The sequence below is a fragment of the Haplochromis burtoni genome, unplaced genomic scaffold (assembly GCF_018398535.1).
Source record: "Haplochromis burtoni strain Fernald_Lab_line unplaced genomic scaffold, NCSU_Asbu1 Contig_25, whole genome shotgun sequence".
Taxonomy (NCBI): Eukaryota; Metazoa; Chordata; class Actinopteri; order Cichliformes; family Cichlidae; genus Haplochromis; species Haplochromis burtoni.
Genome location: NW_024582386.1, coordinates 16,360 through 38,936, shown reverse-complemented (window position 1 = coordinate 38,936; position 22,577 = coordinate 16,360). Strand labels below are relative to the sequence as shown.

Below are 22,577 nucleotides of genomic sequence, written 5' to 3'. Positions count from 1 at the left end.
AGGTGTTTACTTAAGCCTGAAGGAAACCGTAAACCCACAAATACTCTGTCTCACACACACACACACACACACACACACACACACACACACACACACACACACACACACACAGTCCCTGAGTTCATGAGTCCTTTCAGCAGATGTCATTACAAAATCTAGTATGTGTTCCTCATGCTCCAGATAGGATCACTGTTTTAATTCCTAGAATTCCACCACACAAATGCGCATAAACACACAGATATCGTCCGTCCAAAGTGTCCACCCTTCCTGAGAGGAAGTACCACGAGTGGCTATCAGCTCCTTCATCAACACACTGACTGTCTCTATAGCAACTGGCTGACCAATTAGGACACTAGTACCTGCATCTAAACACCCCACTTACACACGCACAAAACAATCAATTCGCTGACACTAGTTCACTTCATTAGCAGTCACTGGGAGCAGTTTAGTGTTATTTTAGTCTATTTGGTTTTTCCACAGCAAAGCATCACAACAGTCTGGCCATACGCACGATTTGTGATACAAAGTTCTTCTTTTCGTCCCTGCGAAGCACGACTGATTCACCAACAAAAAGTTGCTTTATTGCTCCTAAAATAACAGTTATCATGCGTGAGCAACTGATGGCAGCTTCCAGCGGGATAACACGCCATGTCACAAACCTCAAATCATCTCAAACCTGTGTTTTTAAAATGACTGTACAGAGGTGGCCTCCACAGTACCCACATCTCAATGCAATACAGCACCTTGGGGATATACGGCCAACAAATCTGCAACTGTGTGATATCATCATCTCAATAAGGAACAAAACCTCTGAGGACTTTCCAGCACCTTGTTGAATCTATGTAATGAGCAATTGAGGTAGTTCACAGGGCATAAGGGGGGTCCAACCCAGTACTAACAAGGAGTAACCAACACAGCTGTGGGAGTACATATTTTGTTGGAACTTTAAATCTTAATATTAAGTCACATTTTTACCATACACCATATACTCATGACTACATTGTCATGTATTATAGTATACAGATCAGTGAATTAAAAATAATCACGTGTTTTTACGGACACGCTAAGAAGTCAAAGAATTTTCCAACTAAAGTTCTTTATTTCTTCTACTAAACATATTGCAACTATGACCATAGGTTTTTTTATATTATCCTGAAACCTTATCATACCAATCCTTAATAAAGTGTGCGGCACTGTTTCAATCGTTCAGCCCGGGTCAACTTTGATCTTCAAATCTCCCAGAGGTCAGCTTTGCTAAACCTGCTGCCCGGCCAGTCAATGTGAATCAACAGAATCTGCTCTTTATAACATCAGTCACTGTTTACTATCACGACCATCTGCTCTGGGTTTAGTGTGTCTGTGTGTGTGTGTGTCTGTCTGTGTGTGTGTGTGAGTGAGTAGAGTCCATTCAGGGAGAATAATCTCATTAAATGACTACAGTTCTCTTTCACCAGAGTGAACAACACAAACCTAAATGGCAGCTGTGCTCGCTCCCTCTGTGTTTCACACAAACACTAACACAAATGTGCAGCATGTGAGCATGCCACAGCTCCTCTTGCATTTAACTGGCAGTACATATTATATAAATGATTAAACACAGAACTGCAACACTAGTCAAAAATGTGATTAATCTGCAAGAAACAAAATGGTATTTAAAAGACCAATCGTGGCAGCCACTTACCAAGCTTACATATATTTTATATTTTTTCGTGTGTTTTGATGCTTTTTTGTATTTTTTAAGCTCTCCCCAGTTTCCCCCCTCTACTAAGTGACTGATTTATTCAACAGAAAGTAGTCCCCCCCCCCCAAGATTTATTGAAAAATTCTTACAGTGAGGATAAGACTGAAAACATTTACCAGGTATTAAATTAGCCAGAGATTCATTTTCTGTTGATTAGTTTGTTTTTGTTCAGCTCTCTCCGTCTCTCTGAAGTAAACAGTCCTTTCTTTCAGCTATGCATCAATTAAGATCAGGTGGTCACACAAATTATAAACACTGCAATAAAATATTCTGTGGAGACGTTTATAATTGAGTCAATTTACTGATGTTTGACTGCACATGTGTGTCACTGTGCGCCTCTTCGCGGCTTATAAAACAGACCTCTTGGGAGTGAGTGTTGTGACGTCTGCCAAAGGAGCAGAAAAAGAGACGAGAGGAGTCAACAAGGCTTGACAGACCTCTTTTCTTTTTTTTGGGTGGGGTGGGGGGGGGTGAAGGAGATGTATATTGACACCTCCCCCTCCCTTTTCATTGTTGGAGAGAGAAAGTGGGTTTAAACATGACCCGAGGGTCACGCATACCCATCACAGACATACACCAGAATGAACACACGGTCTCTCTCTCTCCTGCAGAGCATCTGTCTTCCCCGCCTGCTGACATCAAGACCTTTTCGGGTCACCGGGCCTTTCACACTCTCTCTCACACACACACACACCAAGACCATTCTCATAAACACGTGCCGTAAATTTATCACTAACGCAGACGCTGCTCAATATGCAAGAAGCACCACCACCACATACGACCAGCCAACCAAAAGGTCTTCTCAAAGAAACAGGAATCCGTAACTATAATACACAATATGTCATACTTTCCTGTTACTTCGGTAAGTTGACCTCATTGAATCATTGAGTAGCACATCAGTACGCAGTAGTAGTTTCAATAACTGCTGACTACTTGGTTAACTGTATACTGGGATATATACGATACTTGAGCAAGTGTAAACCTAGCAGAAATTATTCTTTGTGGTTAAAAACAACGTTCATCTCATTACTTCATAATTTATGAATGTTTTTCTAATGTTTCTCTATTTTCTTAGATTGCTTCACATTTAATCTGCTGGACCTCACAATGTCTGATAACATCAAATAGCTCATTAGAAAAATCTAAGACAAAGCTACTAGAAATCTGCTAATAAAACTACACACCGATACTCCAATACCAGTGGAAATACACAATATTTCACATCCAGACTTGCAGTGTAACGAATATCCACACCAAACACACTGGGTTTGTGCAGAAAATTTGTCCTCCAAAAAAAAAAAACGTGTCAAAAATGGGAATGACATTAAGGTCCTGATATTTCTAAACAAGAAAATTTTGGGTTCATCCAATTCTCACGAGAAGGAACCTGCAGGGAGATTTAGATCCAGGAGTTGAAGCTGTATCACGACCATTTCATACATATTTGGGACCACGTGTGAGGAGGCAGAGAAATATAATTTCAGAGACCTAACTGCCCTGGAGCAGTGTATAGCTGGGTGTCTGACGTATATCAGTGTATATTCAGTACCATTGCACGTTTTGAGCCACTTTTTGCCAGATGCAGCGCTCTGATTGGTCAGATCTGTTTATTTGGATCTGAAAAATCGAGTTTGGTTCGGAAAAATAATTCTGAAAAATATTTGCACAAATTTGTGACCTTCAGTGTGTAAAGCCCCCAAGTTTGCAAGATCAATAGTTTGACCTTGTTTTTGAACTCAAGCTCTCCACACGGACATGAAACCCACCTTAACTGAATCCAGCAGGTCTTTTGGGAAAAACCGCCTCAAACCAACGTCTTTCCTGAAAAAAGAAAGACAGGAAGAAAACATCAGAATGTTTATCGTGGTGTAATTACAAAGAAGAATGTTAATTGGCAAGCACTTCTGTCTTTATCTGATCTCAGATGCGTGTTTCATCCTCTCCTGGGGTATTGCCAAAAGCAGACACAGACAGATACAGTTAAATTGTCAGGCAAGAGAAGACAAGAAACCGAAAGCGATGACTAAGTGATGACAACAGCACACTACTCATCTTTTCCTTTAAAGATGGGGTTGGAGAAAACCAATGAAGGCAGAAAGGGAGAGAGAGTTGCAGGAAGAATTGCACAGAGGGTGACCACAGAGACAAAGAAAGATGAGCAGAGCTTTAACAGGAAGTTGGCTAATGACTCATACCCCTCAGGAGAAAAGACAAGTGAAGAGAGTGGGAGAAAGGCTGGAAGCTTGCATCCCCTTTTCCTATTCCTGTTTCCCCAATAAAGGTCAAATGTCAAATTAGAATTAAAATAAAAAAAGTCTGAAACAGGAATTAAAAATATAAAAATGTAGTTTTCAGAACTTCTCCCAGATTGTTAAACTTTCTTTTAGAAAATGACCATGAAAGAAACTCCTCTCTAAAACAGTTCTCTCAAAATCAAAGGCATGTCATCACAGGAGCAACGAGAAATACACACAGACAGAAATTATATAATCAAGCTGACCTCAGAGAACGAGCCCTGACAAAGGCCCACTGATTAAACAGCACTGCTCGGGCTCCACAAAGATGACAGCCAACTGCAACCAGCTGACCGTTTACATGAACATTACTGTATGTTCTGTGGCTCCAATGAGAGAAAACGCTTACAGTGCAGACCTACTCGATTTTTCACATTTGTGTAATGTGTTAGAGCAATCTCAAAAGTAATATCGAGTTAAAGCACCTCTGGCTACAATGACTGCATGAGGCTTTGATGGATAATGACTTCCAACTTTTCTTCCCTCCCCAGAGAGCCAAACTGACTTAGATTAAATAAGCAGAAGGCCAAATATTTGATGACTAAAAATAAAACCAACATAAAAGAAAACTCCATGTAAAAACGACACCAGCCCACCTAGATTAGCCTACATCTTGTGTCGCAGTTGTCTCATATGGCCACACACAGAGGCCACCGATCAAATACACTAATTTGAAATTGAATCAAACCGCACTGAAGACCCACATCTGTCATTTCCCCTAAATTTCCTGAGCATAAGGCAGCCTCTTGTTTATTTTGGGGGATTATTTTGCTTCCCTAGCAGACCATGCTAAGAGGGTTTGGGTGCCATTTCAGTCCCTGGGGCCGGATTCTGCCATTGTGTGATCTAGGACGGCCCTCGGTGGTCCAAACATCTTTCATTTGGGAATGATGACGACTTTCATGCTCTTGGGCATTCTTATGTTTTTCACCAGCTCTTCACCAATTTTATCTCCACATCCTTCCTTGGTTTTCTGACATCTGACACCAACTGTTAGAACCTAAAAGACAGATGTGTGCCTTTTCCAACTACATCCAATGCATTCAAATTACACGTGTGGATTTGAATCAAGATGTAGAAGAATTTCAAAGACCACTGATAGATGTAAGATCTCTCAGATCTCAACTGTATATGTAAGAAAAAAAAAATCAATATAGAGACCTTTTACAGGTCAAGCCATAGAATACTCGGCACCATTTATAGGGAAAATATGTACAAAAGGAAAACACATAAAGGGTAAAGTTTCCAAAAATATGTGAATTTCTGATTGGGCATAAATGGTGTCAAATAAGAAATCTCTTCAAAGAAACCTGATAATTATACTTGTTATAATGTTTCTAATGGAAGATGAAAAAGAAGCAGCAGAGGTGAAAAACTCTAATTAAAAGATGAACAGAAGTCTCTGCCTTTTCTGCCAGCAATCCAAAACGGTGGCCAACATGGATCAACTACAGCCAACAGCGCCATACATTACCCAAAGCGCATTATACATTTTTGGCGCTTAATGCTCATAAAGGGCCCAGCAGGCTCTGATGGCCAACTGTCAGCTTCCTGTATCAAAGCCCTAGTAGCTCTTTCCATCTCGCTCTCTTGTTGGTTTAAAATATGCATGAGACAACATCTTTTTCCAATCAACTGAGAGAGGCAGCGAGGGAACGATGGAGACAAAACAAAGAGAGGAAGAGCACAGAAGGAAAACCAGATAAAAATAGGGGAAGTGAACATGGTGCAGAGAGACAGAGAATGAGAAGAAGAGACAAAGAAAAGACAGAAAACATTCCTCTGGATTAATTGGAGAGCTCGTTAGGCTGACGGGCAGAAAGAAAGAAAGACATGAGCGAAAGAGGACAGCTCATTAGAGTCACACCAAGTTAGAGCCAAGCCTCATTTAGAGTTCACTTTGTAAATTCTTCAACCATCTTTCAGAGAATCCACAGTGGGACAACGCATTGAGATAACATGAGTGAAAAACATAGAACGGTTTCCTCTTTAATACCCGTAAATGTAACAACAAGGACTGCAAATATACTCAGCTTCAATTTGCAGTTGCTCACATTCCCGCTTCCTAAAATCTATTCAATTTCTTTTGCACTAATCCAGGTTTCTAGTCAAGTCAAGAGAAACTTCCTCTGCCAAAAAGTGATACACTGTGCTACTTTTTCTGATCTGTAGCTCTGAAAGCGGTGTTTCAAAACACGTTTCCAGGAAGAGAAATGATGAGATTAGGATGGACTGATGCACCAGAGAGGTTGGGAGCCGAACTGTGCTCCTGGAACTCTTTGCTTATGAAGATAATACTTACTCCAGTAGTTCATAGTTAGATTTCTTGTCCAGGGCATTTCCTCTCATCTCTTTAAAAAACCTCCTAGAAATGAATCCAGTGGGAGAGAGAAAGAGAGAAAGAGTGAGGTCATTTTTTTTCATTTTCAATAAAATGCAAAAACTGCTGTTGCTTTGCACAATGAATAATAAACTGACTAATGTTGGCAAGAATTATCAGTGTAGCTGACGGGCAGACAGACTGTGCATTCTGCAATGGTGAAGAAAACAACTCAAACTGTACTTTAAATTGTTCGTCCAGCAACAACAAAGGAAACAGAGCGCTTAATACTTGGACTGAACCTTTTATTCTTTGATATTAAAAGAAAAAACAGCAATCTGCATGTGAAGAAATGGAAACAAAAGCAGTGGAGTACATTGTGTTACCTAATTTCGAGACAGCCCAGTTTGAGAGCTACATCTTGTTCCACTTGATCTCCGTTTTCTGTCATGTAGTCGTTCTTCACCTGAAACATGCAAATACGCAAAGGTGTTTATTAAGACATTTACTTCTCAACAAATGGAGGGTCATCTCCCTGACACACACATACAGGCAATCCTGCTGACCTAGATTATCCAAAGAAAAACACACTTGCAGGGTGTCTTCTAGTAGGTGCCATATGCGTTAGTGCTAGCTGCTGGCAGGGAATGAAATATATTTGGGTGTCTGGGTGTCTCTTGTGTGCTTGTGCATCTGTTTGTGTTTGTACCTGGTGGTAGAAGTAGTTGAGAGTAGGTTTGTCTTCTGTAAACTGCTGCACAAAGCCCTTTGGTAGATATCGGATTCTTAACTCATACCTACGGAGGAGAGAAAGAAGACAGACATCACTACATTACACTAATGTAAGGATTATTTGTGATGTGAATATAAAGATGTGCGGGTGAACAGAAGGAGGAGAATCAGCAAGGGACGGAGGGAGATTACAAAAGCGCAAGATGCAAGAATGCAAATGAGAGGAGTGCTTGTAAAAATCAGTGTAGCAGAAACAGACAGAGAGATAGTTGTTGACTTAGTCACACAAAGCAGGCATCTGTTTCTGTCTCCCTCTTTATGTCCACCGAGCAAAAGGTCTCCACCTCACAATAGAATCAGCACTAAGACTGCCACAATAAAGGTAATGTATACCAGAGCATTAACATCCAAACTACTCAGCCTTTACAGCCACACAGCACCGTGCGCACAAGGGCTCTCATCACAATTCGACAGACGGGTCACGCAATTTTTCATGATGCCGGTTGCAATAAATCACTTCTGCTTCGAAATACAATACGGCAGACTGCTGAAGCTAGCCCTTTTTGAAACTACTGACTTTACAAGGCCAAATAACTCATGTCTAACCCAAGCAGGAAACTGTTTATAAAGCATAACCTACAAGTTCAACATCCTCCAGGAAGGGGCTTGTTTAAGACATGCAAGCATCTAAAACTCATCTACCTCATGAGGTTCTGGTTATAAACTTTATCAACTTTAAATTAGATTACATAATGTTTAGTTTAAGTTTTGTTGCACATAAACGGGGACAATTGACACAACAAATCAAACACATGATGGCAAACAATATGTCAAAACACGTTAGAAGCCTGTTTAGACATAACTTTGTATTAACATATTTATTCATAAACTATCGAAAATATTTTCACCGTCCTGAAGACAGTCCCACAAATCCTTCATCCATTTCTGCTGTGTAGCCATGTCAAAGAGAAATAGTCTACCCAGAGATACCCAGTCCTCCCTGGTCCCAGCTTCCTGCTCTACATCTTTCCAGAGGCAAGTGTTCCCAAGCCAGCCAACAGAGCATCCAGTATCCAGTGCATCCTGGTTCTAATCCAGGCTTTCCTCTGAGTAGGACATTAACAAAACACCTCATATAGATGGCAGCCTTCTCTACCAACTCTACTCTGAGTCCAGTGCTGATTGAGCACCTCACCCGTTCTTCAAGGGAGAGGCCAGATAGATATTTGTGCTGCTTGTGTCTTCATTTTATTGCCTTACTCACTACCCAGACCTCATGGTCATAGGTTAGGGTAGGAATCTAGACTGACTGGTGAGGTGAAAATGACACTTTCACACTGAGCATCTGCATCACTTTCAAAGATGCAATAATCTGTCTCAGGCTCCTGCTCTACTTTCCCCTCACTTGTGAGTAAGACCCTGGGATGCTAAAACTCCTCCACCTGAGTTTATCCCCCAGTAATTAAAAAAATGTGACCCATCCAAAATAGGAGGATCCTGTCTGGTCCCTTATAACAGCAGTCTAGCTTGCAATTTGATGTAGTGGCTCTTATCACAACATTACAAATACAGGCTTCATCTTGCACCTCCACTCTTCATTTGGCCGTGCTTGTTCATATTTCTCTCTGACGTGGGATACGCCCAAATCTGGGTGGAGCCAGTGCACTTGGTCTTTGGATTGACCGTTACTGAGCCGCAGGCCAAAACATGAAGTCCAGCGCACTTTGTTGATGTCTAAAATCTTCTGGATGATCCCCTGCAGACAAAGAGGAAAAAAGAGAAATAAAATGACTGATGACTGTGCAAATAATACTTCATATCTATGAAGGTAAAATACGCACAGCTACTTTCTAATGTATCTGTGCTGTCCCTGGGTGCCGAAAACACCTGTATAAGTTTGATATGTTTTAAATAAAACAAAACTTTTTGTTGTGTCTTTTTGGTAAAAAAAAAAAAAAAAGCTTTACTTTGTTAAGTCAGCCAATGTTTCCCTGACATTTTGGATGAGACCATCGATTTTTTAGTTTATGTCTGCGTGAGTTTGTGTCGGAGACTTCAAGAGATTTAACGTGACATTCCCACCCAAACAACTTGACAGACATCAAACACACGCGCACAATAATGCTCACAGAGCCATGTGTGCTCCCATGTAAAACGCTGGGGGGTCTGACCTAGATACTGAAGTAGAGAGGGATGAAAGGAGAGCAGAGGAGATCGGCAGTGACGTATGACCAATAAAATCTGAGCAGAGCTAGGTAGTTTCTACGTCACAGCGGTGGATCTAAAAGCATCCTGCTAAGTAAACCTACACTAGCACGCGCACACATAAATGGTGCCCTGAGGTGACATGCATTAGCAAGCAAAATATTGTCAGTGCGTTTGGGCCCGTTTTAACAGTGCCGACAGCTAGGACGTTGAGATGAGGACAAATGGCACAAAAACAACAAAAAAAAGTAATTTAAAAGTACTCCTGAGTGACAACTGTCACATTTTGACCTGAGAGAGTTATGAGCACTGAGTATTATTGCTGTGAAGACTACTTCTTACTCTAAATAAATATTGTGTGTCTCAGTTAATGGTAAAGTGTCCCTAATATTGTGACACTATACAAAAAAAGCATCTTACCCTGACATCGGTTGCATCACCGTATCTTATATTGGAAGACCAGCAGCTATTTTCTGTGTTGCTCTCAAAGTGATGGCAGACTTTCAGAACCCTGTCCACGGAGCCGGCCATGGTTCGGTCCGATCCCCCCGCACTCAGTCGGGACTTGGCCCCTTCGAGGAGGGTGTGATTCAGGTTGGGGTCCAGGTAGGCTGACGCCATGGTTTTCCCTGCAGACACTGCCGCTGCTAGGTGTCTGTCATATTCTGAGAGACAGAGGAGAGAAAAACAGACTTTAATTAAATAAGGAGTAATCTAATTATTAAACTTAACAAATCCTGTGATAGTTGAATATTTTAAAATATCTTTACAATCAATTCCCATTAAAAAAAACAAAAACAAAGTTTTTTTTCTGTAACAGAATAATGATAATTCTCTGGGTCTAACATTTAGTCTAATTTCATACGTCCAATCAAGGGCACTTGCATGACAGTAGATTTGTGTGGAGTAATTAGCCTAATATGTTTCCAAAACACAAATGTGTGTGAGCCTGATTTTAAGTAGACTAATCAAACCACTTTGTTAAGCACAGCGGTTCAACTGCTTATTAATTAAAATTTCTAATCAGCCAGTCACTTGCAGCAACCCCATGAATTTAGGCATGTAGACATGGTCAAAGCAAGCCGCTGAAGTTCAAAATGAGCCTCAGAATGAGGAAGAAAGATTATTTAAGTGACTTTGAATCTGACAAGGTTGCTGGTCCTGGACAGGCTGCTTCAAATATCTCTGAAACTCCTGATTTGCTGATTTTCCCACACAAGAAACAGAGAAAAAGAGACAATATCCAGTGAGCAGCAGTTCTCTAGGCTCCTTCAAAAATGCCTTGTTGATTTCAGAGATCAGAAGAGAATGGTCAGACTCCTACAAGGTGGATGAACCACATGTTGAAGCCTGAAGCAGATGAGCTACAGCGACACACCTGGTGCCACCCTGCTGTATAAGAACAGGAAACTGAGGATCTAATTCACACAGTGTCACCAAAATTGTACAAGAGAAGTTTGTTTTTTTTTAAAAGCATTTCCTGTTCTGATGAGTCCTGATTTCAACTGCTGAGTCAGAATTTGCCTTAAACACAAAAGCATGGATCCATACTGCCTTGTATCAATGTTTGGGTCTGGTGATGGTGTCATGGTGTGAGGGATTGTTTCAAAGTACCGGTTAGACAACACATGTCCATCCCTTTATGACCACAGTGCACCCACCTTCTGATGGCTACTTCCAGCAGGTTAAAACCCCACCCCACAAAGCTCAAATAATCTCAAACAGTGAGTTCACTGCACTCAAACGGCCTCCACAGTCACCAGATCTAAATCCAAAAGAGCACCTTTGGGATGTGGTGGAACAAGAGCCAATAAATGTGAAGCAACTGTGAAGCAACAATTTTAAAACACATTTGAATTTGTGCCACGAAGAATTTAAGCTGTTTTGAAGGGGGTCAAACCAAGTAACCCAGTAATAGTAAGGTCTACCTGTACTCACTCCAGTCAGTTCAAGATAACAATACTAACTTCAGAACTAGTCAAGACACATAGACTTTAACTTTTAATTTAATCCACTTTGAGTGAAAGCAGGGCTACAAATAACTATTTTATCAATAAATGTAACAGTGTCAAAAATTTGCACACATAACCAAGTGACAGTGATGTGTAATTTTTAATTTGTATAGTCAATGGAGTCACTACCGTTTCACTGCTACATTAGTTGCATGTTTGTTCTCACACACCCCTTAGACCGTTGCGTTGTTCCAAACTGTGTGCTGCAAGTATCTATTCTTCATGTGTTGTTTTTCACTGAGATACAATACAATGAACAATAAGATACCAGAGAGAGAAATAAAGAGAGAGGTGCAGTCAAGGTCAAGGCTCATTATGTAAGCACCCGTGCCTATAACACAGAGAAGACAATGGATCGCAGGACACCATTTTTCCTGAATAAAAAGTTCGGACATAGACGCACTTCCTGGAATTTCATTGCAACTCCATCTGGAAATGCCTGAGAAGAACTAATTTCTCTACATAAGAGCGTGTGTGTGCGCACGCTGTTGTCAACATGGAAGCGAGAAAAGACAGCAAGATCTCTTTCATGCTCCATTTTTCTACTTCCCTTTCTTCCTGTGTGTCTCCTCTCCCCATCCATTAAAAGGGAAAATGGATATGTGCTAGCAGGTAATTACACCTGAGAGAGCGTGCACACACAGGCACGCGCGCACACTCGCACTGAGATAGCTCAAAACAGAGAGACTGGAAAGAGTTGAGTGATACATTACAGTAAGAAAATGTGATCCCAACTTAATCTGCCAGTCCCAAATGATGATGACTTCCACATCAACAAATTAAAACTCTCTTAAGATCTCTCTCTTTCTCACACACTCACACACACACACACACACCTTTGGCTGTACACTAGTGCAGTTCCCATGGAGTCAGATGTCACACCGTGAGCGTGAGGAGTCTATGCAGAAAGAAGATTTCATTCATACCTCTCTCCCAACACATGGGGAAGGGGCTACAGCCACTTGTCGCCATGGAAACGCATGTCTCTCCCTCCCTGTGCCTGTCCGCGTCGAGGACAGACAGGCAACCTGCAGCTTCACAACCACGCATCACATGCAGTGAAGTTCTCGTCCGCAGGAGTTAAACAAACACACTAAGCTCCTGACACAGCTGCAAGAAAACCCTCTCATAATCCAAACACTAATTTACACAAGCACGGCGTCTCCGACGAAGAAAAAACAAAACGTCTCTCATTACAAAGTTTGCTTCTCCTTGGCAAAAGCTGCAGTAATAGAGAGGTAAAAGAAGCAATCCTGAAAAATGAATACTTTGTAGTTTGCTGACAATTTGTCTGCAGTTTGAAAATCCAAGAGAAAAACAAAATCAGGGAAAGTTTCTTCTTGTTTATGCGTCTTCTCTTAATCTTTTCCTGTTATCCAAAAGCTCCACAACACAAAAAAAACCTCTCCAGAGACAGAAAGTTACTTTCATCCACAAACTTCACTCCTCCTTTTTTTTCCTGTCCACTCCTCAGCGGCCCCTCTCTGATGACAACACACTGTTTGCTTTTTGCCCGATTTCTGCCCCATGCCTGCACTCCATAGTTACACAGTTGCCTTGGAAGTGTCAGGAGGCTTTCGAATTCGGCTTATTTCATTCAGCGAAGTTCCCCGAGTTGTTGAGAGGGAGCAAAAAGTTTAAAGCCAAAAATCCAACTGAATAGTGCGCATCCAGAGGACCTTCAGTTAGCTAGTGGTCAGACACCAAGAGGCAATTACTGTGCTCAGTCAGAAAAAAAAAAGATCTTCTCTTGGAAACAAAAGTAAGAGAAAAAAGTTGACCAAGAAAAAACAAAGCCAAGAGAGAGAGAGAAAGAGAGAGAAATGCAGCAATTGTTTTAAGGTGAATGAGAAGTAAAAGAGGACAGAGCAACGCAACAGAAAGAAAGTTGAGTGGGGAATGAGAGCGCTCCAGAGAGGGCTGCTGGAGGGGTAGGAGGAGCCAGAAACTATTAATATGCTAATCCTGTCCCCTCTATGCAATAAACCCTCCCACTTTAGCTCAAGCTGACCTCAGAACAGTTCTCATCTTGAACTAATATTAACACTGCTCAAAAGAGCAGTCCCTTAGAACAACTCTGAAAGTCCTCCTTGCAAGCATAATGCATGTGTTACTGAAGAGAGGAGATAAATATTACTTAAATTCAATAAAAAAGAAAACTATATCTTCATTAACAGAATTTAAAGTCCTTTTCATACTGTCGTTTCATAATGGCATACATGACCTCACTCATGCAGGGTCTTGCAAGCTCAGTCAACCACAACACCACCCTGAACTCTATTTCTTATAAACCACCGTTACAGCCAAACAACAAAAAACACAAATATGTTATTTATTTTATAAAGAGAAAAAAAAAACCTTCTTCCACCACCGACACTGTTCCCAGTTTGTAAACTAGCAGCTGCACCCAATATGGCAAAGCAACCCACTTCAATCACAAGGTTTTCAGAAGATCACACTCCACACTGCACAAAAAGCCCCTCAGAGCTCCCCTGCCAACTATCCCTAATAAAGTGTCCCCATACCCAGCTCTATCAGGCTGCTTGTTAAGTACTGCTTTGAATTTCTATGTTCAGCCAAGCGGCAACCTTGGCTGAAAAACTAAGTCAGCGTCGAGGTGCCAAAAACAGTCACTTGAGGCTGGCTCTAGAAGCGATTCGGACCCCGCAGATCTCCCTCCGTAAAGCCAAACTACATGAGAACAAAAAATGTTTATAACCAGGTATAAAACACCATTTTGGTCTGGTCTTCACCTTAAGTAATTCAAGTCGCTGAACTGGACCTCTCAACTGGTTTTGGAGCATTTGTAATTAAATGATCCACTAAATACAATGGCCTGATGTGAGTTACAGCACATTCAAAAAGTTTTGGTGAGTGAAATTCAAGCATTTCATTAGTCTCTAGGTAAATAGCACTAATTACCAGGTATCCATGTTTGTACTGCATCTGTATACCTTAGGGATACAGCTGGTTAACAAAGGCTGTGCTCAACTAAACGTGGTCACTTATGTGGCACTAAGCCAGTGCCCAAAATATTACTTTGGCTTTGAAAATATTTGTATTAAATGAGCAATGAATTAAAAGGAGCAATCTCACAGATTATGCTGCATGAATATTGTGTTACAGAACAGCCAGCAAGTTGGAAAACATACCCAGCTGGCAAAGTCTGGGTGTACTAACACTGGAGAAAATGTTTAGCTGCACGAAAACATCCAAATTATGGGCTTTTTAAAAATGTTTAATTATGTGTGAACACATCTCACCTGAAGAACAAAAACAGGCCTGAATACTAAAAACACACAAGTGTTCACAAAATCTTAAATTAGCTTAAAACTTAAGATTTCGCCACTTAGTCCTAAAGCTGCTTAACTGAGCAGCCATTTGGGTGTGCATGTGTGTGTGCACGTGTGAGTTTCCTATAATTTGCGGCCCATCTCAGGCATAGGCCATTGTTATGAAAATGGGAAAGGGGGTTAGAGTGTGGATGTGGGTGTGTGGACTATTGAAAGCCTTTTGTCAGGGGGCCGGATGTTGCCATGAATGGGAAGAGCTTTTTGGGCCTGAGCCAAAGTCTCTGTTCATATTGTGCTGTGTGCTTATGAACATGTTTTTTAAGCACAGGAGGGAAGCACAGCACCCACTACCTACTTAATGTAAATAACATTTGAAAGCAGCAGGTAAACCTCAGATCTGCACTATCCACTTTGATGTGGTGATGTTTTATTAGCGAACAATCAGCGTGTTTGTGTCGATGCCTTGAAGGTGAAGAGCTTTGAATTTCAAACACGTTAGATTTTTACCTCATGAATTAAACACAAATTATTTTCTGCTTGCAATTTCCACACAATCTTTTACTTTGTCACAGCTCATTAACTCGTTTAAGCTCCCCCTGTTCATCTGTAGAGCAGTTATTAGGCAGTACTACAGACGTCTGTCTGTCAAACACAAAATAAAGTGACTTAATGATTAGACTAATTAGATGATTACACCGAAATTAGAGCATGAATAAAATGTCCAAAAATTATACTATATATTATACTATTATATTATAAATATGTTAAAATAAAACACAAGACACTGGTGTCATTCTAAAAACATGCGGTCCAACCAACTCTTCTTCCTTTTCATTTTTCTTACTTCCTCACACCTGACCATGAGCATTGTTAAGCTATGCTCCAGAGGGAAGCTCTGAACATGTTACAAAAACGTCGGTGCTTTGAGAAATAAAAAGTAACATCATCTGATAAATTAATTTGTCTAGATGATAAGTGGAGGGGATTAAAGCCAGACAAAGAGCTAATTGTGTAGCTTGTGGACACGCAGCACTAATCTGCAGTAATTCCTAAGGTAGGCCCGAACAATTAATTTGATTTTTAATCTTGTTTGTGATTTTGGCCTCCCAGAATTAAACGAACATAATCGACAAAAGCAAACCAAGGAAAAGCAAATAAAGCGCTCCCTAAATCTTTGCCTGACGACATGCCTGCATCTGCCAATCGCAGCTGTTCCCTGCACAGCGCAGCTTTTATTTTTCTGGAATAACAAATAGCAGACTGTCGAAATTAAACAAATATCTAGCACTGCAGAAGGTGAAGAGTTTGTCCGTGGAAGTGGATTATTGCCTTTAGATTTAGCACAAGTCATGTTAACTAGGATCAAATCACGTGCAAAGAGCGCCGTAGAGCCTACACCATAAAGCATGACACCTTAACTTGTTCAACAAAATCAAAACACAGCACTAGCTCCAGTACACCAAATGGATGAAGGCCAAGAAAAACATGAAGTGGGTACCAACATGAATCTTCCAATGTCAACTCAGATATTCATAAAAATCTGTACAGCGCAGCAGTGCATCCATCCAGCTCACAAAGACGCACCGAAATCATGAACACAGTTGCATCTGCACAAAGATGTCTCTAACAAACACGCTGAGCAATTGAGACTTCAGGAAAACGTAAACATAGGAGATGTACTTAGATCCAGTAAATAAATACTTTATTAGAAACTTGTAAGACGTTTCGATTATCAAAAATATAAAAACGGGAGCAGAGCGTTGTTGATTTCATTTCGTTTTTTAAATTATTTATCTTTTTCTTTCTACACGATACATTACATTTAGGTGAATAAGGAGGACTAATTTTATGTTGACAGTGCAATGAAAATGTTTTAGTCGCTATAAATCAACAAAAACTCATAAACTCATAAATAATTGGGGTACTAATACTGAGCAAAATGATCTTGATAATCATTTTGGCCACAGTCGTGCAGCCCGACCCTCGGGTTGTTGTTTCAAGTTTTCTGTCTGCAGTGTGAATATTCTAATTTGACACACAGCCTCTCACTCTCTTCCTCACTCCTGCTCACTAACGAGGCCAACATGTCGACACAAACGCACAGATAAATAGTCCCCCTCTGTTTTCCGTCTTCTTTAATTGTCTTACACAATCACAAACATGACTCAAATAAGCACTTGCTACTAGTTCAGCTGTTCATTAGCAGAAGCACAGAGTCTGACGATGTATATTTGTGCACTTCCTTCAAGGATGCCTATAATAGGATGCCATGTTTCTGTTTTCTGAATAAATAACTGTGTAGACCACAAATAGGATAATACAAATAATATATGATGATATAATATATATCTTATGGTCATATCATACAATAATACATTGCTACATTCCCACTGCCATTACCTTTTGGGAATAAAATAATACAGATAACACATGCGAAATGTTATCTTTGAGTAAATAATAATAAAAACCGAGAGGCAACTTAAAAGCAATATCTTAGGTTAAATTGATGTTATCCAATTGCTATTTCTATGGCAACTGTGGGTCAGCTACTTACCTGTGTAGTAGGCAATCCTGGAAATATCTGAAAGACAAATGGAGAAATAATAGAGTTAGCCAGTTTGTCAAATTATATGAGATTTGGACAAAGAAAAGATCAAGTCTGTTCAAAACTTAAACAGAACTTTATTGAGTTAATTCCCACAGCAGGTGTCCGCAACTCGATTACTTACAGGCTGTGAATTGCAGAGCGGACGTATTGCTCCACAATGTGTCAAGTTAAGTAGATTAGAAATCAATCAGTCCCCTGTTTTGTAGCACACACACACACACACTTACTTTTCACTGAGACATTGACAGATTGTTTTTACCAATCGATACCCCCTTTGTGACAAGATTTACCCTCGCTCCTTATAGGCTGAAGCTTCATTGTTTAAGCATGTGAAAGACCAAAAGTGGGGAAACGCCACAGAGCGGGGTTATTGTTCACCAAGATCGGGCAGCTGTGAAACCAGGATGTTACAGGCCGTGATTGGACCTTTTTTGCTTTTGATTGGAGGCTCCAATAAAACATACAATGGTGCTGAAGGCTGCAGAGTTTAGCTGCTTCTATTTAGCTTCTTCTCTGAAACTGCCAGTTTCCCATAACCCCTCTCACATAGACATTTATGTGTACATTCAGAAAACCATAATACTAGCTTCTAAGAGCTAAAGCTCAGACTAATGGTTTGTTTTGTTTTGTTTTAATTGTGCAGGAGGAAATTTAAGTCCTGGCTGGATTCAGACTGTGGTTAGGAGGAGACACAGTTGGTCAGACTAATCAAGCAAAACAAAGCTTCTCAGGTAAATGTTTTTTTGGAGGGTTTTTTTTTTTAAAAAACTTGGCAAGCATAATAAAGCCACCTTATTTTTCATGCATTACAACAAACAAGGTATGTGACTTGACAACACATTTAGCAATGGTAAATGGTAAATCCTGCCGAGCAGGCTGAAAGCAAAAGTATCATTCCCACTCTTATTACTGTACTCTATAGGTCCCCACACACCCACAGGAAGTCTAGGAGAAGCCTTTTGGGAACATGACACCGAGTCACAGCAACGATAGGACTGCATGTAGTGGAGGGCAAAAGGATAAGTGCCTAAGTGCTTTGGAAACCCTGATCTACAGAAAAATACTGGGTAAACACGCACCCACAGACCGACTGCAGGGGCTGTCAACATAGATGATGTAAGTAACGGCTGAAAGAAAACCTACACAAAGAAAGAAATGGCATCAAGGTGATTCGTGGTGGGTGTGCTATTGAAATGCTGTGTAACATGAAACCCTCACAGTACTGTTTATGAATGCGTGCATCTATAGTGGTGATGGTAATAAACAGATTCACATACCTCACCGGTGACCAACTGCAATATGACTCGAATTGCAAAATTGTCAGCGTATTACCTTCAGCAGAGGCAACATTAATCATCAGTTTTCCATTATTAATATTTGCAATAAACTGAGGTCTGTATGTGATTCTATAGCACTGCACAACAAAACAAACATGACGTTATCATGGGAAGATCCAGACATATCAAATTGCACCATGACATATTAGATAACATCGTGGCAGTGCTTTCACTGATAATGTAATTCTAGGAAACCTCATTCCTCTCCAATTTAATTAAGTTTCATTTATATAGCGCCAAATCAGAACAGCAGTTGCCTCAAGGCGCTTTATATTGTAAGGTGAAGACCTTACAATACTATGTCCTCTTGACCCAATCAGCGGGGAAGCCAGAACAGAGCCCACCTTAAGCTGCAGGCACGTATATTTCTTCTAATCACCTCATCTGCAAAGTATCACCCTTTGAAAATCAAAGACAACCATTATTATATCACACCATGATAAATGGGTATCTAATACAGACCAGAGTAAACTGATATAGACCAGTTTATGACGGTAGACTCTGTTTTATAGTCCCTATAATGACCTCTAGATAGACCTGAAACCTATAGGCACCATCTGTCCCCTGGATGCTATCAGCGCTCCATGCCGTCTCCATTTGCTTCTCAATGTCTCTCTGTTAAGAGCGCAGGGAAGGTTAAGTGCTATGTAGTCTGAGATCCACAACAATGCTGGCATTGCTGCAGTCTGCATTTGACTCCATAGGAGACAGTGGTCTTTTCAGGGCTTAGAAACAAGATGAGACAGCACCTGAAATGCTGGAACAAAAAATTGTAATCGTGAGACTCCCTTTTCATCCGTCGTGCTTTTTTGGCTTAGAAAGAAGAGGCTTTTTTGTAATCCATGGCATACAATTTAATACAGTTTAAAGAATTTAAATCACACCCAAATAACAACACAACTGTCTTCCCCCGCACATTGGCAGACTGATGTGTATGCTCCTTGCCAGTTGGTATTACACTAGAAGCCCAAAAACCCAAACATGAAATGTGCAGTCAAAAACTACCAGCTCACACCTTTACAGACGGGCATTTCCAAGCACAGACACACAAGCACCATCTCCATGTCTTCAAACAGCGGATAATTGCATGTTAACCACAGGTTTTTAAGGAGCTGCAATTAGACTGAACAATCATGAGAGAGTCTGCTGTGCAATGTCTGTCTGACTACTGGTCTCAGATCAGTGGTTAAAGTTAAAATTCATAGTTTAAGAGGTCAGAGAGCAAGAGAGGAGGGTTTTGCTTTTGTTTCTTTGCTTAAGCATTAGACAAACTGCTAAAAAAAAGGAAACTGTAACCAGCCTCTGGTCAAAAGCCATTTACTGTCATGTTTATGAAACAGCATTTAGCACAAAATATTGAGATTTACCATTACTGTTAAAGCTACAGCAGGTCTGCTGTGTTTCGTTGTGTGGGTGTGTGGTGCTGCCCTCTCTCCCTCCCGTTTCAGGTACCACCTCTATTTCTGTGGAGGCAGCGTTTTGTGCGCAGCTGACTCCACTCAGCAATGAGCCTCAAGAGTAAATGTGAGGGACGAAGAGGAGGAGGCCACAATGTCTTTCTTGAAGCAGTGTTTGGGCTGTGTGATTATTGATGTTTACCACTCTGGTTGAAGGAGTGTGTGCTTTGTGTTCCTTTTTTTATTTTATTGTTTTTTTTTATTTGGATTGACTAGTTAACTTATCCTCTCTCTCAGGTTTCAAGCTTTTTTTTGTTCCTTTTATTGGTAACAGCAGCTTAGCAGCTTCTCTAAGCTATTAATAAAAACCTACAGTCTTCCTGTATTTTATTTCCTGTTTTTATTTGAGGCCATTCAATTTAAAAGTTTGACCAAATCAAGGTATCACTCATCCAGCTGGACTCACACTGTGCTATCTTGTAGTATAACGCAATCCAACATGGAAGTGCTAACCAGAAATATCTGGGCTTTTACTTTGAAGGATTTAGCATTTCTCCCTCAGCAGGCGCTCTTAAGCACTGTGGAAAACTAACAGCACCAGTGTCTTGGAGTGTCTTGGAGTTAAACTCCATCCATAGAGGAAGAAATTCGCTTACTGCACATCACTGTCACTGATGGCTAGTTGCCTTGGTAATCCTCTAGTCTACTTATTAGCCTTTCATAGGTCAATCACTGTTATCCTGCACTGTAACTGGAAGTCGCCTCAATCAATCACATTGAAGTTAAAAAAATATCATCTCACTTCACATCATCAGCAGTTCTTTTCACCTAATGATGACATTTTGACCTCTCAGGTATATTTAACATTAAAATTTGTATTGTTACATATGCCTATTGAGCTTATAGTGAGATGATGTTTGAATATGTACAATAAAATCTGACATATATCATTACTGAGCTAATGAATGGATTCAAGGAAAGTTACACTAAATTTCATTGTGATTTATGTGAATTTAAGAATGTGTTTACGCTCTTATGCTAAAACTTTATTAGATTATTCAAATTCACGTTCATTTCTTGAATACAACTGTGTTAAGAACTGTTCTGCATTGTTTTTACACAAAAGCAGGAAGAATAAAAAGCAGCTAGGCCTTTTGCTTATCACCACTGAACTGGACAGTCACCACAATATCTTCCGTTTGTCACATCTTGACCTGACAGCTGTTGTCTTATTTGCTTAAGCCATAGATTTTCCCCTAGAGCACTCTTATTTTCCTAACATCCCCTGAACTTTTGGGAGAATGTAACAATCATAACTATAATTTTCTTTCTTAATTCTTGTGCTGACAAGCTCTCAGTGTACGTGCAAATTTGTATGAAAACATGCGTCTGTAGGTCTAGAAAGCACAGCGGAATAAGGAAAGTCTCCTTAAACTCCAAAAAGTGGGGGCAGCAGGGAGGTGCAGTTTAAACACCGTCACCTAACAACGAGGAGGTTCTTGGTTCAGACCTGCTGGCTGGTTTGATCCTTTATGTGTGGAGGTGGCATGTGCTCCCTGTGCCTACGTGAGTATTCTTGTGTGCTCCGGTTTCCTCCCACAGTCCACAGTCATGCATGTTAAGTTAATTAGTGACTCTAAATTGGCTCGCTCAATGTTAGCTGGAATAGGCTCCAGACCCCAGTGACCCTAGATGGAAAAGCAGATAAAATAAAACATGCAGAGATGGATAAAAAGGTTGAAGAGACAATCCTGCAGGACTCACAGAAGAGCAAAAAAAAAAAAACACTCCTGCAGAAATTAAGTGTACTAAACCTGAGGAGAACAGCCAGCTGTTCTGCCTCATTGCTTGGTGGCTAATGGTTAACCTTCAAGCTGTGCTGGCAGGTGTCTCAGACGCAGTGTGTGTATATATGTTGTGTGTGTGAATGTGTATGCTTGAAACTCTCCGGACAATGGGGTGTTACTGGAGCGTGCAGCCTTACAATGCAACAACAACGCCTGAGGCACCAATCACACCTGCCACTCAGACACACATATACAAATGCACAGCAACACATAAACACACACATACGGTATATTTTTTTTTAAAAACACCGCTTTTGGCCTTTAAAATGTCTCGTGGTAGGATCTAAGCACAGTTTTGGCTCTGATGAAGAGCTACGGTGTGTTTTACATAATGGAGACATCTTTATATGCGCTAGACACCCAGTCGATGTCTTTCATGAATCAATTTAGTTACAGTTCTAGTTGAAATACATGAATAAATATATAGACATGAAGAATATCAGTAAAAGGTTTCTGTGTTCTATCAGAAACACACATATTTTCTTATTATCATTATTCACATTTAGATAAACATCAGACAATTATTCAAAGTCAAATCCATTGCACGCACACACACACACACACACACACACACACACACACACACACACACACACACACACGCGCGCTCAGATGAGGCAAACTCAAGATAAGCCCCACACGCATGAAACATAATAAGGCCACGTTAACGCATCACTGCTCGCACACATTTATCTGCAAAAGTGCACACATTCACTCGAGTGTGTATCGTTCAGGTGCACTGATAAAGCTAACTGGCTTACTGGAGCGGCATGTTAAATGTATCACGCTCA

At 40.5% G+C, this 22,577-nt stretch overlaps 1 protein-coding gene across 11 annotated transcripts in view; it reads right to left on the bottom strand.

Annotated features, from left to right (window-relative positions):
• The window catches only part of ptk2aa (protein tyrosine kinase 2aa), a 64,260-nt gene that overhangs the window by 29,085 nt on the left and 12,598 nt on the right, over window positions 1-22,577 (bottom strand). For 8 of the 11 annotated variants that reach the window (XM_042218898.1, XM_042218883.1, XM_042218884.1 and 5 more), the window contains exons 2-8: window positions 17,152-17,178; window positions 9,713-9,957; window positions 8,674-8,843; window positions 7,065-7,152; window positions 6,742-6,821; window positions 6,338-6,400; window positions 3,508-3,562 (exon numbers count right to left, since the gene is read on the bottom strand). In XM_042218898.1, coding sequence (XP_042074832.1) covers window positions 3,508-3,562; window positions 6,338-6,400; window positions 6,742-6,821; window positions 7,065-7,152; window positions 8,674-8,843; window positions 9,713-9,957; window positions 17,152-17,178 — 728 coding nt within the window. The other 3 variants (XM_042218888.1, XM_042218889.1, XM_042218897.1) reach the window with 2 other exon arrangements.